At 40.3% G+C, this 18,574-nt stretch overlaps 3 protein-coding genes across 13 annotated transcripts in view; 1 reads left to right on the top strand and 2 right to left on the bottom strand.

Annotated features, from left to right (window-relative positions):
* The window catches only part of CEP70 (centrosomal protein 70), an 11,110-nt gene extending 9,627 nt beyond the window's left edge, over nt 1-1,483 (bottom strand). For 2 of the 4 annotated variants that reach the window (XM_077181686.1, XM_054636314.2), the window contains exons 1-4: nt 1,189-1,310; nt 787-886; nt 516-639; nt 1-181 (exon numbers count right to left, since the gene is read on the bottom strand). In XM_077181686.1, coding sequence (XP_077037801.1) covers nt 1-181; nt 516-639; nt 787-886; nt 1,189-1,266 — 483 coding nt within the window. In that variant the 5' untranslated portion in view covers nt 1,267-1,310. The other 2 variants (XM_077181687.1, XM_054636313.2) reach the window with 2 other exon arrangements.
* On the top strand, nt 1,440-9,137 carry FAIM (Fas apoptotic inhibitory molecule). 6 transcript variants are annotated; one of them, XM_077181688.1, is made up of 6 exons: nt 1,440-1,491; nt 2,953-3,018; nt 3,665-3,800; nt 4,164-4,392; nt 5,822-5,871; nt 7,273-9,137. In XM_077181688.1, the coding sequence occupies exons 2-6, from the start codon at nt 2,975-2,977 to the stop codon at nt 7,420-7,422; spliced, it is 609 nt and encodes a 202-aa protein (XP_077037803.1). In that variant the 5' UTR covers nt 1,440-1,491; nt 2,953-2,974; the 3' UTR covers nt 7,423-9,137. The 6 variants fall into 6 exon arrangements, with proteins under 6 accessions (XP_077037803.1, XP_077037805.1, XP_054492297.1 ...); XM_077181690.1 differs by having other exon boundaries at nt 1,448-1,491; nt 2,961-3,018; XM_077181691.1 differs by lacking the exon at nt 1,440-1,491 and adding an exon at nt 1,498-1,635 and having other exon boundaries at nt 2,961-3,018.
* On the bottom strand, nt 9,051-18,574 carry PARP9 (poly(ADP-ribose) polymerase family member 9). Of its 3 annotated transcripts, none has more exons than XM_054636308.2 (10): nt 18,459-18,574; nt 18,044-18,083; nt 16,479-17,308; nt 14,927-15,148; nt 14,634-14,846; nt 13,812-13,872; nt 13,002-13,376; nt 12,040-12,185; nt 11,159-11,324; nt 9,051-9,968 (listed from the first exon to the last, which is right to left on the bottom strand). In XM_054636308.2, the coding sequence occupies exons 1-10, from the start codon at nt 18,471-18,473 to the stop codon at nt 9,682-9,684; spliced, it is 2,355 nt and encodes a 784-aa protein (XP_054492283.2). In that variant the 5' UTR covers nt 18,474-18,574; the 3' UTR covers nt 9,051-9,681. The 3 variants fall into 3 exon arrangements, with proteins under 3 accessions (XP_054492283.2, XP_054492282.2, XP_054492284.2); XM_054636307.2 differs by lacking the exon at nt 18,459-18,574 and adding an exon at nt 18,275-18,361; XM_054636309.2 differs by lacking the exon at nt 18,459-18,574 and adding an exon at nt 18,199-18,291.

Raw genomic sequence — 18,574 nt, 5'->3', positions numbered from 1 at the left:
CCGTGAAGCCTGTTGCTCTTTTTGAAGTTCCTTGACTTGGCTCTGTTGCTGGCATGCTTTAGCTATTGTTTCATCTTCCAGCTGACAAATTTTGGCCTTAATGTTTTTCACCACATTTTCCAAATCATTAGCCCGTTGCTCTTGCCGAGATGCCCGACCTTGTTCCAGTCGTACCACATCTCTGAAAAAAGAAATGAATCCTTGCCTTTAACTTAAACTCATTTCACTATAGACAGTGCAGGAAGCACACACCTGACATTATGTGCTGACCTTTGATAACATCCTCTAGCAGCATGGGCATGGTATGGGAAATACACTGATATGAGAAGAAGCAGCGGATGAAACAACAGAAGAGCATGAAAGGAACTGAGACAACATTGCTGCATATTGAACAATAACCTCAGGAAAAAGGTCTTAGGCCTCTGGTGAGATAAGATCTCCACCAGGCCGCAGATGCAATACTCCAATACTGATAATACTTTTACTCTGCAGGTAAATTCCTTCCACTGTCTTACCTAAGACATCGATTTGCCTCCATAAGTCCCTGCATTACTTTCTGCTGTCGCTCAATGTCTTCCACCAGCGTTTTTAACGCAAGTCTTATTCCTTGAGAAGACTCATGGTCTAGGACAATCATATCTGGACACAAAACATAAGCAAAGTCACAATGAAGCCAAAGAAGATTGCCTGTTTGCTGCCACTAGGAAGTGACAGCTTTGGAGATGCCTTATGAACTTACGGTTACTATTTCCGAATACAAAAATTACATTTCCTGATGTACATTACCTGATGTATCTCTGCAGCTTTGGGGGGCAGCAAGACTCACAGGTTTCAACCCATGACGCATTAATATCCTGTTTAGGTTTTCCCACTCTGCCTTCTCCTGCTGCATTGGGAGAAAGGGAAAATGAGGCAGAAACCTGAGTTCTTCGCATGAGCTGTGCAGCAGAAGGTACCAAATGCCCACAAAGTAAAGTAAACCAACCCCAAACCCCCCAAGAGGCCACTACAGGAGGGCTTGTGAGAAGCTCCAACAGGATCTGCAAAGCACATTAGGGAAAAGCGTACTTAACACCACACAGCATGATCAGTTTTCCTGATCCCTACTGAAAGCAGAATACGCGCAATGAGTTAAATTCTCCTCTTTAGGAACCCCAAACCACCGGCCCTCGGCTCCCTCCAACGCACCCGGGGCGCAGCGGCCCCGCCGCGAGCGGAGCCCTCAGGGAGGCGGCGGCGGCTCTGGGGGTTCACGGACTGCTCCATGGCGTTTTGTCCCGCTCCAACCACCCAGCAGCGACACCCGGGGCCAGCAGAGTACCTGGGTCATGGCGAGGGCCGCAGGGCAGGAGAGGGGCCGGTCCTCAGGCCGCGGAGCCGCTCGGGCGGGAGCGGAGCGGCGGGAGCGGCGGGCGGGGGGGCCGCGGGGCGGTGCTGCGCGGGCGCCGCCATATTGCGGCGCGGGAGGCGAGGGGAGGAGACCGGGCGGAGGTAGGAGCGGGGACACGGCGGGAGCTGCGGCGGGCGCGGGGCTAATAAAAACAAAAATTAAAGACAGGAAGAAATGGAAAAAGCTCGTTGCTGGCGGTAACGGTGGGGGCAGATCTGCCGTCTTCGGAGCTCATGCATTTCCCGGTATGCCACCCTGCGATGAGCGCTGCCGGGATTAGATGGATGGTCTGGGAGCCGTAATCCCAGCCTAGTTTTCAGAACGAGCCCTTCCGTGTAAAGGAGTAAACACCGCCTCGGGCTGCTGAGTTGGTCGGTGAATAGAAGCGGTGGTGCAGCGGTGCTGTGTGTCCCTGGTTCGGAGCAGGGGCCGCAGGCACCGCGCCCGCTCCCTCACGGAGAGCGCCCGGCTTTCCCTTGGGATGCGGGGGAATCGCTGGCCTCAGCAAACACCCCTGGCTAGAGTCTGCGTTCGGCCTTGGTGCAAAATAAATGTGTATCGCTTCATTACTATGATTTGAGGGGAAAAAATAAAAAAGGAATTTGTGTGTTCTGGGATGCTTCCTAACCCTTTCAGCATTGATCCTAAATGATGCCTAAAACGCACACCGCAGGATGCGGCCTGCCCGGGTGATGAGGGCTCTGGGCTGTCCGGGACACCTCTTTGGGCATGTCCCGAGGCCGCCCCTTGTGCTGATCCCTGCCCGGCACACGCGGGTCTGTGCCGAACCTGCTCCCTGGAGCCGAGGAGGGAAATATTCCCTGCCTGACTCCCACCGTGTGCCCGGGGATGCCGCCTTCGCAGGACCCAGAAACTTCAGGAGCGGCCAAAACAACCTCCTCATTGATTAGCACGTTTATTATTAGCACGTTTGTTTATTGATAGGTACAGACATGACCGATCATGATGAAATTAATGAGTGAAAATAATACACTAAAAACCGGTGGTTGTAAAACACCGTCGCGGTCTAAAATCCATTTAAGTAAGAAATTAGTTCCTTGTGGCTCACATAGATTTTGTGACTGAATTGCGACGTCAAATTTACTAATGTGCTTGTTGAAAGCTGCTACAGTGGTTTAGAAAAGGGAGGAAGTGAAATCATTGCCTGTGCTATTTCCAGTCCCATATTCATTGTGGTCTGGGACTGAGATGGGCAGCTCTGGATTGGGTTCCTGCTTTGGTCAAACTGTTAATTTCTAAACTCTGGCAGCCCATTTTTCCATCCAATAACTGACAAAATTATGAGGAGCTAGTAAAGGTAGGACAAACTTTAGTAGCACTTATTTGGTTTTGTAAAATAAAATATTTTTTAAAATACTTGCCTTTCTGTCTTAGAGAAAGATGGTTGTATTCTAAGTGTTTTTATTTTATCATATATATGACAGCACTGCATGTTAGTTAATGATGCTAAATGTCCTTTATACTTAGCTGGAGAAAATGATGAAACTTTAGCGCTTTTCTCCTACTATTCTGCTTTTCTATTTTTTCTTGCTGCTAATTAGATTAAAAGCTCTTTTGGCTTCTATGGCATCCGGTGAGGAGATTACTGTCTGTGACGATGAAATAAGGTAAAAAATCAGAACTGTGATATGAGCAGATTTGGAAAGATATCCACAGTTCCAATGGTCACTTATGACTGTATCTAAACTTTAAAAATTACTTGAATAAAAGGATATCTTACCAGATCCATTCCCCTGTGTCTGTGTGTGCAGAGTTGCATATCTGAATGATGTAGGTAGTGTTTATGAGATTAGAGACAAATCTGTTAACACAGCAAATAGCTAAACTGGTCATACTATTTTTTCAAGTCTAAAAAGCTGAAACACTTTCTTTTTTGAGACCAATAAAATAATATATTTTAATGCCTACCAAGAAATAGCAGAACTGTCCGGAAGTATCTTAAAACTAAATAAAATTTTGTTACCTATTGTCACCTGAATTTGGAGTTGTAGAGGTTAGATGGGTAGCTGTGTCTTTGTACTGTTTGTTAAAATGAGTCTGTTTAACTGTTTATATTTTGTGATGTTTTGGTATATCTGAATGTCTGAAAAACATGAAATTATAAGCAGTTCTGTAAGCTTATTCTTCAAGTCTCATTTTGTATTTGCAAAAAGTGCAAATACAAAAGCAGAAGAAGCAGTAAAGCTTTGAACTGCAGACATTGGGACTTGAACTTTCAACGACAATTAATTTACTTTGTTGGTTTCTCCTTAGGTCTCGGTACAGCCACTTAGAGAAGATGACAGATTTGGTGGCTGTTTGGGAAGTAGCTTTAAGTGATGGTGTTCATAAGATTGAATTTGAACATGGGACCACTTCAGGAAAGCGTGTTGTCTATGTTGATGGAAAGGTGAAATTGCTATGTGCTCAAAATTCACTGTTATACAGATTATATAAATGCACTTCCTTGCAACACACATCACAACAAACAAAAGACTAATAAATGCAAGTGAGGTACATTCACTTAATTACCTAGTTTAATAAAATGCATGATTCTTTTTTTCAGTTCCAATTAAGGTGTGAGTATTCATGAAGTGCTTTGCTGTCCTTGGGCAGAGGCACTCTGTGCATACAAAGCACCATGTATGCATTCATTCCCAAACAGTTGTTCAGTACTGAGCTGTCTCCTGAGTTCCAGTTCAATTTTTTTAATATTAAAACATGCACTCAGGTTTTTCAATTAATACCCTCTGTTTTTGTTTTTTTTCTACAGGAAGAAATAAGAAGAGAATGGATGTTTAAATTAGTGGGTAAAGAAACATTCACTGTTGGAGCTACTAAAACTAAAGCTGCTATTAACATTGATGCAGTCAGTGGCTTTGCATATGAATATACTTTGGAGATCAATGGAAAGAGTCTCAAGCAGTATATAGAGAACAGGTTAAAAACAACCAATACTTGGATATTGAACTTGGGAGGTACAGACTATAGAATTGTTCTAGGTAAGTAAACATTGAGTGACTACATGTTGCTGCCTTTGAATAAACTTGTGTGCATTTAGAAACTGGTAACTAAGAGAAAGCACAGTTCTGATGGAGCTCTGATGCTGTATAAAATCCTGGGGGATGTGGAAGTCTGGAATGAGATGCCAAAGACAGTCTGAAAGGTAATGGTCTTGTTATACATGTGTGAATCTACAGGAGCATGGTCTAGATTTGGGTGGGGGGAAGTTGGGAGGCCTTACTGCTGCTGCCTCCACAGAGCTGCCCTGGCAAGGCAGTTCTCCAGGTGAAGCCTGCTACAGAAATTTTACCAGCATTGTGATCAAACCTCACATGGGTCTGAATTTGTTCAGCAGGTAACCAGGCTTTCCTTCCAAAAATCATCAGCCATGGTCAAGAAGTCTTTATCTGAAGTGCAACAATGTTATTCCATATTTTTGAGAGATTGATGAGCATCCTTTTTTCTGCATCACTTCTTATCTACAAACTTAAACTAAAACTTTCCAATGATGTTCTTTCACTTTCTTAATAGTAAGGCAATACATTGCATCTGTTCTGCCCTCCCTTTCCCAGTTCCATTACAAGCAGGTGGGAGGAAGGGATCCTGTGAGGAATTTGTCCGTGGCATCTAGTGGGAAAACTTCCACTTGGGCACTGCTGTATGGTTAGAGCTGGAGACAAGAGATCTCAGACTATGATTTCTTCTTAAACCTCAGGACAAAATGAACTGCCCTAAGATGAAGGGGAGCAATGAAGAAAGACAGTTTTAGACAGAAACAGTTAAGTCTTCATAGAATTTTAATCTCACTATGCTTACTGGAAAGACAAGCAGGGTTCAGCTCTCTGATGTTGTGTCAATGACAGTGTCAGTAAAGGGAATTCTACAGCAAAGTAATTTAAGGAAGATGTGCTGGGAGAAGTAAAAGAATATTCTGCTTCAAGTTCAAAAAACCCCTAAGATTGATATTTAAAGTGATACTTGGTGCTTTCAAAATATTAAGAATACAGACCATTTGATGGATGCTAAATAATGCTGGTTTTGAATTAATTTGACCTGGAAAAAGAGAGCTTTATTGAATAACCAGCACTCAAATAATTAGCAGAAATTACTTCACTTTTTGGTCTTGTAAATTTTTTCAGTTTAAGACTGTCAGAGTATCTCTGGCACTATTCAAAACAACACAGTGTTAATAGCCAGGGCTAGGGAGGGGTAAAAATGTATCTTCTAAGCAAAAGTTGATGGCAGAGCCTCTTCTCTAACCAGTGTGAGAGCAAGCCCTGTAGCTCAGGTATTACAGCTACTTAGGAACTTCTTTTGGGAATTAAAAGTAAAATTCAACAGTAGATTTTTAAAATTCCTAGATCCTTGTTTGTAGGGCCAAAAATAATTACCTTGCTTTTTCTACCTTGTTTTTCTTTTCCTTCACAGAAAAGGACACTATGGATGTGTGGTGCAACGGTCAAAAAATGGAAACAGCGGTATGTGGTCCTTTCCAAAGGCTCTTCCCAGGCTATGGATATATAAGCAAAGCTTGGCAGAGTAAGCCCCAGAGGGGCACACTATCTCCCTTTACCTAAGAGGCCAAAGCAGCCAGGATGCTCCTGGTCTGTTCCAGATGACCTTCACTGAATTTTATAATGGGCAGTATTTCAGTTCATATGTCAAACATCTGCAAGTTAAGGATAAATGATGCTTTTCTTTAGCCTTTTCAGACAAACAAAAGAAATTTGAGTCAGTTGTGCAGGGTTTTTAGGGAGAAAACTTTCTGGTGATTGGGAAGGATTTGAGTTTGATGCAGAGTGTAGAGCCACTGCATCCAAACCTGCTTGTGATAGTTGTCACTGAAAGTTGAACACATGTAGTCTGTTATGACTCATGCTTTTTACCATTTTGAGATGCTCCTAATACTTAGGGCTTAAGAGCCTCATTGGAACAAGTCAAATCTTTTATCTTGATCACATCTGCATTAATTTTCAGAGTAGGCTGACAGCTAGGTAGTTTAATCTGTTTGGTGTCTTTCTGGTTTTTGATGATTTTCAATATGCACACCAGGTAGGCTTCCCCATCCTTGAAGGATGTGCTTTCTCACCGGGGGGTGTCAAAGTTTTTACTGCTGCCACAAGGAAATCCCTGGATCAGTACAAATGGTAAAATCAACAGTTCTGCTATACCTGAGAGGAGGATGAAAAGATTCACCAAATGTTTGCTTAGTAATCAGTGGAAGAAGCCTCGTCTTCCAGTAAATCAGGACTTCTGCTCCTGATGGCTCAGCCTTTTCTACAATGTACTGACACTCTGAGGTGTCCTTGCAAGCTGTGAGTGCAGGTTTAGTGCCAAACTGTGCTTCCATTAGAGCAGCACCCATTAGTTCTGCTGTCACAAACATCATGACAAAAACACAGCCATGCCTGGGAAAATTCTGTAACAGGAAATTCCAGAACTGCAGCAGGAGATGTGTATCCAAGATGCACAACTGTTGTACTTGAGTCAGGGCTCTGCTGTAGAAGGCATCCTGAATACTTCACCTTTCACTGCCACTTGAGCACAGGTTTGTGTGGCACCTACTGGCTGTGCAGCACAACTTGGCAGGGTGCTGCCTTTTCTGGTTTTGTTTACTGACATGAATCAGTAGTATTGATTCACAAACTCCAACCTTACCATTTCTGATTGTGTGACATTTTCATTGTCATCTGATACCCACCAATCTTTAACTGCCTGAGATTCAGCAGCTTTGTTCAGCTTTCAGGCAGTCCTTGTCACAGGTACCTAAAGCTGCTGTAACTGTGGCAACTGCAAGTGATCTTGACATTGATGCATTTGAGCTTTTCATTTATTAAAATATCAAGTGTCTGTTTTTATTCTTGTCTCCTTTCTCCCAGGGTGAATTTGTGGAAGATGGGACTGAAACTCACTTCACTGTTGCTGACCACAGCTGTTGCATTAAGGCTGTCAGTAGTGGGAAACGAAAGGAAGGAATTATTCATACCCTTATTGTGGACAACAGAGAAATCCCAGAGGCTGTGGAGTAGCCTCTGGTTGACTAATTAGGGTAGGACTAAGATCAGGAATTTTCAATTACTGTGGTAATTATTTTAATATGTACTACTTGGTACATCTAGTTTGTGCTGGGTTTATTTTCTAGTTTCTGTACACAAAATTATTCTTTTTGAGGACCAGATAAAAATAATTATGTACAACCTCTTATATTACCCATTTTTTTTAAAAAAAGCTATATATATCTAGAATATATAGCATATCAATATGTGTGGAGAACACTGGTGGAACAGAAATTCTATGTCAGGAAAAATCATGCTATAATAAAATGAAAGATAAATATTCAGTAACACTGAATGAATCCTTAACTGCAGGTGTATGTGGAGGGAAGAGAAAGCCTGTACTGGGCACAGGAGTAAGATGTTAAAAGCTTTCTCTAGAATTATTTTTTCTATTAAACTGACTATGGACCTTTTCCCTTAATATACAGTTAAGGGAAATTACATAGTTAATAAAAAGGTTAATAATTAAATACATAGTTACCAATAATTGTGTTACAGTATTAAATTAATACTGAGTTATGAAAACCGTTCTCTATTCCCACTAGGAGCAAGATGTTACATTGTGCCAAAAATAACATTCCTTTCTGTGTTCTGGAAATTGATGCTGTAGTTCAGAAACTCATTACTGAGTTTTTCAAAAAAGAAAATAGAAGAAAAAAATAATTCCTGCCATGAAACCCCTTTAAAAACATCTCTTGGAGCATGCTGACATAAGTACTTACCTTTGTTCAGTGCTAACAAATCTTTAATTCATAACTATGTGTTTTTATGGCAGTAATGTGTGAATCAAGAAATATGAGGAACAAGGGGACAGAAATGGAAAACAGTTGATTACTTTAATGGAATAGTTAAAATAGGAATAGACTAATTCTGTTTTCAGAATTGCAGCATAATTTCTAAGAGCAACCTTTGGACTTGAGAGCAAAACTCTTGTGTTAGAGACTCACGCTACAAAACTATCTTTGAAACAGCAAGCATAGCTAATCTTAAAAATAATTTTTAAAAAAAACAAAATATGAATATATTAATCTAAAAGTTTATTTTGCAATGGTTGAAAAATATTTCCACTTGTAACCTCGGAATTCAGAATTAAACTTTTATAATTTAATTTCTTTTGCACTTGTGAATGGTTCCTAGCACTACAACTACTAGCGCAGGAGTTGCAGGTGCAGTACAAGCATCCTGGGAATCCATTAACAAATTATTTTGAAAAGTTTTATTAAATGCTAATTTCATCGGTGTGTTAGAGATCAGACTGCTCCCCATCAGCAGGCTTTCCTTGAGGAGGTTTTCAGGTACCCAAGTGCTGGACTGAATCCCCTTTTACACTGGAATTACTGTAACAGCTCTTGGGCTTTTCCATGTATTTGCTTCAGGTCACTGCAGAAGCAATGTGGGGATTCCTGGCTACAAGGCTGACAATCTTTAAAAGATGTTGGTAAAGGTAGATTAATTGAAAAATAATTTCAAGCTGTAGCTTGAACCAGTTCTCTACTATTTTGTAACCTTTCAAAGAGATTGAATCCTGCTGAGAAATCTGAAGCTCATGTACAGTACAAATCACGTTCTTGAGACTACAGAAAAATACAAGTTACAGATAGTGACATTCATACTTTTTATTTTGAATATGTGCATCTACAGTGCTTGAAGTAACTAATAAAAAATGTACAAGCAATCATTGTAAGAAATCATGAAGTATTGCCTCATGTTTGTCATAACTGTATATAATAGCATGTCCCTAAGCAGAAAACAGCTCTCATCTGCTACATTCTCCTATCTTAAGTCAAAAGAAAACTTAAGGCTCCAAAGGCACAACCAAGATTTCTTGTGCTTCCCTGATATATGCAATGTGTCAGATTAAGAAAACGCAGTGGAAGAATGACAGCCTACACAAACATCAAGCATATAGTCACAAGCTGAAATCAGGTTAAGGAATAAAGTAAATGATCAGGTATGTTAAATGTTAATGTTAAATGTTACACTGCATTTTGGAATGCTTTCCCTTCTGCTTCCATTCACAGGTAATTTTGTCCTAATCTCTTTAGGATGTTAACTTACTCTTTTGTTCACAAATATTTCAGAGAGCTTTTCGGGAAGCACTCTGACCATAGCACACGACTAAGCAGAGCATCCTCTTAAATCTAAGTGCTAGACTTTGTTCTCAGAGGGTCTTCAGCATAGCTACAGTTCTGCTCTATTCCCACTGAGGATCCTGCTTGTTTCCTCCAGGAGCTACAGTGGGGAACAAGTCAGCAAATACTGTGGAAGGGCTGCAAAACCATTGAAAATGACAAAGGTCTCAGGATAGTGCAAATTATCTACTAAACTGTCATATAATGTAAAGGCATTCCCATCCAGGGCTGGTGGCATAATACAAGATGGCTGGCCTGTAGTGTATTTGCCAGTTACTACATCAGCCTCAAACACGTACATTTTCGAGTCCATTTCCCATGTAGCTTTATCATTGGTCAGGTACCTCAGGTTCTTTGTAAAGTAGATGCCAGCTCCATATTTTTGTTCTGGAAAGAGAAAGAAAAATTTTCAGAAGAGAAAGCACTTAGCAGTTGGTTCTTTCAAGGTGGTAGTTCTAATAGACTGCTGCTTGATTCTGAGTTACAAGTGATGTGACTGCTCAATGTGTGCCATCCTTTTGGAAGTTAATTTTCATGGAGTGGCTCTGATACTTCACTGACCTCCCACTGAAACCATGAGCAATGACAGCTGATGGCCATTCCAGCTAACTGCTACTCCAGTGCTAACTGTTCAGATTTATCTCTTAATGCAGTGATTGAATCATCAAGGTCTAAAGGGTTTAGATAAAATAAATACATGACTCACACTTCAGTCATCATGTACAAGGGACTCTGATAAACAATAAAAGGCAGCAAGATCTTGATAATGTAAACTACAAAAAAAAAGCTCTGAGATTTATATGAAAAATGTCACATGAAGTGCTGTTACAGTATCAAATGGAAAAGTGGAAAGAAATTAGACCATCATCTTACTGCTTTTAAAGTTTGGAAATGTGCATGTACATTACACAGACAAAGAAAGGCAAATCTCCACTTTTTGAACAGTTTATTGCTTGAAATCCCATTCTGCAATTGACATGCAAAACATCACACACTTCACTTACTGCAGGATGAAGCACTGAATGCTTATTCTTTCCCTTTATGAAAGCATTTGTCTGCTACAATATTTCATGGATTCACAACTTTCCTCCAAGTGTACTTTACTCCAAATGGAAGCTCAAGCAATGAAATCATCTGCTGTCTCTGACCACACCTGATCTGAGCAGGGGCCTGGGCTGCATGACCCTCAGAAGCCCCTTCCAGCCACAGTGTTCTGTGATGCCCTTGAGCATGCTTTAGAGCACCAAGCTGCTGAATGCATGTTTGCAGCAGTTACATAAGGACACTGACCTTCTTTACATTGATACAACAAAATAAAACTTGGACATGGAATTACATGCATAATAATAATTCTGTCTAGTGTTTGGGCTAGGCTTGAATTCAGGCTTATCTTCCTAGAGCCTTGCTGGCTCTACAGTATCAGGAAACTTTACTGTATATAATAAAGTAAGCTCATACAAATCTAAATACAAGTAAAAGCAGTTCTTATTAAGGAATGCCATTTTTTCTAATTTTAACCTGAGTTTAATATTCAGTCACTGTTCATTTTGATTATAGATGCCAAAGCAAGTTATTACCTTCTGGTGGAGAATACATCCTGTGAAATCCAGTTTGGCAAACTGAGAAACAGAACTCAGGAGAAACATTCTGGTACAACTTTTGAGTTGCTTTGGAGCTACCATCTACTTCTTTTTTCATTTTTTGGAATGCAGCCGATAGAAGTGGATTATTTATCTTTTCAATCTGTAAGATAAATAACAGCTTAGCATAAGCAGGTGGACACTAATTATGAAATACGTAAGTGCTTTTATTATGGCTGTGTTCTTCAATGTTTTAGCCTATAAGCATTGACCACATAGTGGACAAAGTATCTGAAGTGTGCAACTGATCCAAAGAAAAGAATCATACCACTAGCCCATGCCCCCCCCATTGAAATCACTAGGAATATTTCCTGGTGTACAGACTTTCAGTACTTGAGTTGTGCTGAAGAGATTAAGTCCATCTGCTGTTCAGTAAAGCAGTGATACCCAAGTATGATTCCAGCTTTAACACATAATCACATCAGAACTGGCACATTTTTAGTGTCAAGCTCGCAAAAAGAAAACAGACACTGAATTAGTGTCCTGGAATACTGTACTTAATTTACCTACCAATCTCATATTTCTCTAGAATGCTATAAAGGGGCATTTGAAGCATGAAGTATGAGGGAGAACATACAGTACAATTAAAAAGAGTTCTCAGAATATAATCGCTTTTTTGAGTGACTATTTGCATTATGTTTAAAATACTATTAATTCAGATTAAAGACTGGATCTGTTTTAAGGATGAGGTTGATTTGATCTTAATTTTTAAAAGCAATGCATTGAAATAGTTAATTTGAATTTTTTACACTTATATGAAATATGTTAGTTCAAATATATGAGCTGAGATACAGTTTCTCCATGAATATCCTCTTTACCCTGAGAACACGAAGTCCAGCTCTTTGAAACTCCTTCTCTCTGTCTTTAAACTCCTGGAGGTAGCAGTCTACCGTCGAAATCAGGATGTTGTCAGTGGTACTTGTCATGTGAAAGTCTCCTGAAAGCTGGCCTGCTTCTGCTTGGCCTGGATAAGAATAAGGGAGCAAAATTTTCATATATTGTAATGCCTGAAGCAAAGGCAAGGGAGGCAGATCCGCTAGTTCAGCTGGTGGTTTAATTAGGAACAAAGAATGTTAAATGTTCTCTGAAGTAATGTCAGAGGCTAATATTGAGAGGAACTAGTAGATACATACAAAAATGTATGTAAATGTATTCTGTTTTTCTGCATTTATTATAAAGAAACCAGGAGAGAAGAAACTAAAGAAAAGCAATTTATGATCTCCATGACACCTCTTCACAGCCGAGCTTTCAAATAAAGGTATCTATCTTGAATGATTATCAAAACATAAATTAAAATTGATCACTCAGTAGCTTTCTGTAATGCCATTAGTTGTATCAATTGTTCATGACAGCTCTGCAGAACAAGTCTACTGCTGAGCCCTGCAACAGTGGTCCAGCTGTAGCCAGCGAGAGCTCAGCAAAGGTGTGTGTTAATTAAGTACAAATTTTGTAAATCTCCAGTGGCCAGGCTTTAGAGTGAAGGTATCCTGGAGGGAGCTCCACTACAGCTAGATATACATCATGGCCAGCCCCTGTATAAACTGTGTCCTACTGGGAATACTGCCAAGTGAGAGACCACAGCTAACAAATGGTCTTCCAGGGGCTCACATAGTGAAAGTACAGGGGTATCAGTAATTAAAGCAATACTCAATATGTGTGTGTGAACTGAATGTATCTCTGTCCACTCTCAGCGATACAAAGATATATGTTGCTTCATACTTAACCTTGTTTAGGCACTTATTTACTTAATTAGTGTTTAGGCACTATTTACTTTACATACATATTGAGTAGAGCAGTTTCTTTTGTTCAGCAATAGTCTTCTCTTGCACACGAAGCAGTAATTCTTCAGCTGCGAGCACTGTATCAATCAAAACATCAGGAGGGCCCTGAAGTTCCAGTTTTGCTCGTCCATCTCTCACTTCTTCTGACACACATACACTGGAAGGCTGGTGTCGAAAGAGTTCTGCAATCTCCTCTTTACCAAGGCAAAAAATGTAGTTGTTTTTAATAACAGCATGGGAACCTTCCTGAATTTTCATTACTTGTTGGAGCCAGGATTCTGCTGCTCCCAGTGCTGTGGGCGTGCACCCTCTAAGTTCAACCACAGGTTCACTGCTTGCAGGCTCTTTTGCAGTCTGACTGCCTGACTCTGTACCTGGAAGATATATATTTTTTAATACAAGTGCATTGAGAGAGAAGCTTTCAAGGGCTCACACAAATTCCTACTTGTAATCCCAGCTGTACAGTGCAAGAAACACACTACTCTTCTGGTATGCTCAAAAAAGAGATTAGCTATAAAGAGGTAAGGTTTCCAGGATACACACACACATATGGAGAATTTATCTGCCTTTCACTAAATTACTTCCAACAAATTAGGCAATGACAATGGGTTTTAAGTCTTAAAAGGGACTGCGCAGTTCCATTCCTATAAATGTAAAAATATGAAGTGCTCATGAGTTTTTGCTTCCTCCTCTCCCCAAGACACATATGTAAATACTAAGTTCCCTATTTTAAAGGGAATTCTGTGATTACAGATTCTCAAATTGGGAGTACTCATTTACATGAAATGCCCTTTTTGTTCATTACTTACCCAAAGGATCACTTCTGTTTTCCAGCTTGTATTTTGCTGAATAAAATTTTCTCAGGACAACCTTGAAAGATAAAAGTTTAGGAGCATTTTGCAATTTCTAATCAAATATGCAATTAATATCTTCAAAACACTGTTAGACGAGCAGTTTACACCCCCACCCCTGATTCTGAAACAGTTAACACTGGCATTTGTCAGCTTTTCCCAAAATGTTATTCCTGACAATATCAAACGCATTCCTGTTCTTCTGCATCTCCTAAGGTAACACACCTTACACACTGAGTGGCACCTTTACCAACTCCTTGTGGCTGTGGCCTATGTCATGCTACCACATAAGATAAAGGTGTTCATTACTTGCATTTTAATGCTGATTTATCTTTACTCAGTTTTAAAATCCAGACTATTCTTCTGCCTGTCTATTTGAAAAGCTTCTATTCTGTTAGCTCATATGTGTTGATAGTGTTTTGCCTTCAGAGCTCCATACAAAAAACCAAAACTAACTGTAAATATTTCCTAAGGAGGAATGTTTGTTCCTTAATGAGTTAAGAGTAACTCTTTCTTATACATTCACTGACAGACATGAGAATTTTAAAGTTCTCTCCCCTTTTTATCAGACTACAGGCTGAAAACTTCTAGTTTAGTGAGGAGAAAATAAGTATTTACAAAGATTGAGTATCTGTTAATGAGAGTAATAGTTTCACAAAGGGACCTGCTGCTCACTATCGTTGTTAGTACAGAACAGACTATCATCATTTTTAGTCATCTATGGAAATACTTTTAGAGTTTTCTGTCTTCCTTATGGGTAGTTAACAACAAATTGGTTACCTCATGGGAAGCACGGTCACCTGGGCAAATGACAAACTGCACTTCTCTCTTCTTTTTTGGATATGCCCTGGCAAAATTTAAAACTGCTTCAATCATGGTGTCTGCCACTGTGTCAACAGGCAGCTTTCGTGACCAATTTATTGGAAAAGAAACTGAGGGACATGAGTATCCCGGAAAGTGACCCAGGCATCTTTTCACTGCATCCTTCAATTCCTGCAGGAAAAACAAAGTCTTTCAGTCCTCACATCACCCAACATGAAAACCCACTGAGATCCAAAGTAAGTGATCATCACCTCAAGCTGTAACACCGTGTTCTGGTATTGCAATACCACATGCAGGACAAATGTAGAGAGCAGAGGATGGGTTTTCATTATCAGGGGCTCCTTCAAATGTGTTGGATGTCTAAGATGATGCTGAATTTCCCTCTGAAAAGCTGGATCCTCTTTTTCCAGCAGTCTTGAAGATTGAGAGGAAAGCTCATCCCTGGCATTCATGAGGTTAATAATAGCTGTATTCTGCAAGGAAAGAGTGCAAATTTCAGTGTACTACAAACTGACTATTTGCAAGCCTTGCTATTATAGAGAGCATTTTTTCTAAGCACAATTCCTGTACAGAGGCCTGACTGCCACAGATGAGCTGCTTGAATTTTCCTACTACTTACTGCTAGAGCACTGGAATACATCAAAGTATGCACTTTGCAGTGGCAGTTCAGGAACCAACAGTGTGCACAAAGCTGTTCCAGTCATCAAGAGTGCACTGAACAGAATTATTACTCTCACCATCTAAGTGACCCCCGTGCCAGTTATCAGCAGGAGAGAACTATGGATGTGGCTGTCATCCCAGCCTTAGGGTAGCAAGGACACATCACCAAATACCAGTGTCAGTACACATAAGGGAACTGCAAAGCTATGATTGTTTCCAATACAAATTGTTTCCAGTGGAAAAAGCAGATTCCCATAGTAGGTGCCCTGTATTTCAAATATCAAAAACAAAAAAAACTTGTTTACAGAATGCTGATAACAGCATTCTGTAAACCTTAATTGGTGAATATTATCTAAAGACAAGAACATGTTTTCTTCATGGTCTTGAGGGCATGTGCATCTTTCAATGCTGTAGAATCGGTTAATAAAATTCCCTGCAAGGTCAACTTTGTAATCCTTTGTTCTTACACCAAAAAAACAAACTTCCTTTTAAATTATGACACTTCTTTAAAATAAAAATGTATTTATTTTTAAGATATAGTATTTGCTAAAAGTTAATGCCATTCCTGTGATGTACCTTGCAGTCTAAGAGCTCTGTTGAATTCCTGTGACTGAGGTAATTTATTTTGCATCACATTTTCTAGCTAAAAAGTTATTCAATTTAAGTAATGCTCTATTTAAAGGTAAGGTGCACGTCATCTGTGTAAGTTATTTTCTGCTGTTTCAGTGTTTGCTTAATAATTCCAGTAATCGGAGTTATGAGAACATAAATTATAGGAAAAAAGGCAAGGTAGGAAATAAGAGAATATTTCTATGGAGTACATTATAAAATGTGAACTCCTAGATAAGAAGAAGATAAACTTTAACACAGAGATGTATTATTGAATCATTCAATCTTTAGCTGCTTCCTGTTATAACAGCATGTATACAAAAACAAAATAAAAACATTCTGAAGTTCAACACCCATTTAGACAAAAACCAACTCCTTGCTACTATGATTTAATTACCACATGCAAGTTCTCGTCAAACTGGGAAGAAAACCATTTAGTAGACTGATACAAAATGTGTTCTGAACTCTTGGGCTCCAAATCCTGCAAAGACTTGGAGGCAGCAGCATGTTCCACAAATGACAGGACAGACTTACCTTCAGATCTTCGGGGCGTTGTTGTATGATGCGCATGCGAATGTTTTTATGTACGAGGTAAGGTAAGCTTACTGAAGCTGGCACAGTGTCTTCAAGTGAGCTGGTATCACCCAGAAACTGTTCACAGGCCTTCTTTATTGCTGCCACTGTGGACTCCTCAATGTTCACCAGGCGGATTTCCCTGAGACAGCCTGGTGGACTTTTCTCAACAAATTCCTTTACAGCCATTACAATCACTTTAGAACACAAATCAACTGGGAAGGCATAGATACCTGAACTCACTGCTGGGATAGCCACAGACTTTAAAGCATTTGCTGGAGCACTAACATAATGCAGAACATTCCAAATAGCATTGTGAAGTAGATGACAACATCTTTCCTTTTCGCGACTATCCCACCTTGGACCAACTGCATGAATAATTATCTTACAAGGAAGCCTCCCTCCACGGGTAACTGCTATTTCACCAACTTTGACTTCTCCATGCCTATGAACATAAAGCTTGCTTTCCTTTTCTATTTCTGGCCCTCCAGCTTTTACAAGGGCAAGAGCAAGACCTCCTCCATGGTCAAGATACCCATTGGCTGCATTCACCACAGCATCGACCTTGTGTCTTGTGAGATCATCCTTATAAACACAAACGTCAATGCCCGACTTTACTGTTTTCCTGTATACTTCACCAGTGCTTTTTGCTGCTTTTCTGAAGGCCAACGTACAAGCAAACCTTTTGAAAATGAGATTATTTAGACAGTTTTCTCTTCTCTTAAGAGCTTCATAGGCATCTTTACTGATGGGCATCATCGAATTGACCTGATCCATTACGATGTTTGACCCTAGGATACAGAATATAAAGTGAAATAGAAGGTATTACTATCAAAACATTATTTTTATCTAGAAGTGTGGTTTATAGCTCTCAATTTTATCCTACTGTCATTGCTAAACAATATTTTTACACACTCTAATCTTTTCTCTCCCCTTTTCAGAGGTTAGAGAACCCAAGGATGTTCATTTAACTGTGCCACAGAAATCTTATACTGAGTTTTAATTCTGTGAGTCTCATTAGTCTGCACTTAAAGCCCAAAAGCAAGTTCCTTCTTTGTATGGAACTTCGGATGAACTCAGAAAGGCTTTTAAAAGCACATTTTTAAGGAACAGTTTTTACAGTATTACTATGGCTATACAGCCCTCTCCTGGCAGATATACTATACTACAGCAGTACACTATACTACAGCAGTTATGTTAATTAGTTTAAATCAATTTGTGTGAGTTTAGTTGAACTTTCCTCCGGGGTATGCTACCTGCTTGTAAAAAGTCAGACGTTTTGCACTTATAAAGTATACATGCCAACTCATTAAAAGACTTCTGAGCTCTTGCTTTTAAAAGAGAAATGCAAGAAAGTCCTGTTGAAGTAATTAATAATAATGTTGATTCATAACCGTGTCTATTTCACATTAATTATGAATTTCAGGTTGCTTTTGGCTTTTGTTTTCCAGTTTGCTGGCAGTAGCTGTCCGTTTTCAATTTACATACAAGTACACACTTCGCAGATGGCTAAACGAGAGGCTTACCTAAAGCGGGCGTCCATCTGAGGATATCTGACAAGTAACTCTATTGTAACAAAAGGAGAAAAAAAGGAAAAGAGAAAGTAAATGTTACAAGCAATAAAGTACGTGAGCTGCCATCCTACAGGAGAGATTCTGTTGCAAATCAAACCAGCACCAACTTTTCAAACATCTATACGAAGTTTTCTAGTGTTTAAAATGCTGCTCGGAGCTGCGGGAGCTCTGCGGTGAAGTTACCCTCAGATTCCTTCGGCTCCGACTAACTCTCAGGAGTGAGAGGCCGGGCGGAGCCATTCCCGAGCGCTGGGCCAGAGGACGGGACCGTCCCGTTCCCCTCAGCCCCGCCGGGAGCTCCCGCCGCACCCAGACCCCTGAGGCAGCCGCCGCCCCGGGCCCCTGTCCCCCTGCCCCGCTCCTCTACCTGGACGACCCCCATCTCTCTCAGGGCGGATCCTCAGCGCTCGGAGCTGCGGACGGAGCGGGAAACGAAAGCGAAAGCGAGCGGCGGAGCGGGAAGCGAAAGCGAAAGCGGCGGGG

This window comes from Agelaius phoeniceus, chromosome 7, assembly GCF_051311805.1.
Source record: "Agelaius phoeniceus isolate bAgePho1 chromosome 7, bAgePho1.hap1, whole genome shotgun sequence".
Lineage (NCBI taxonomy): Eukaryota > Metazoa > Chordata > Aves > Passeriformes > Icteridae > Agelaius > Agelaius phoeniceus.
The sequence above is the reverse complement of the archived record's forward strand: the minus strand, read 5'-3'. Positions and strand labels throughout refer to the sequence as shown.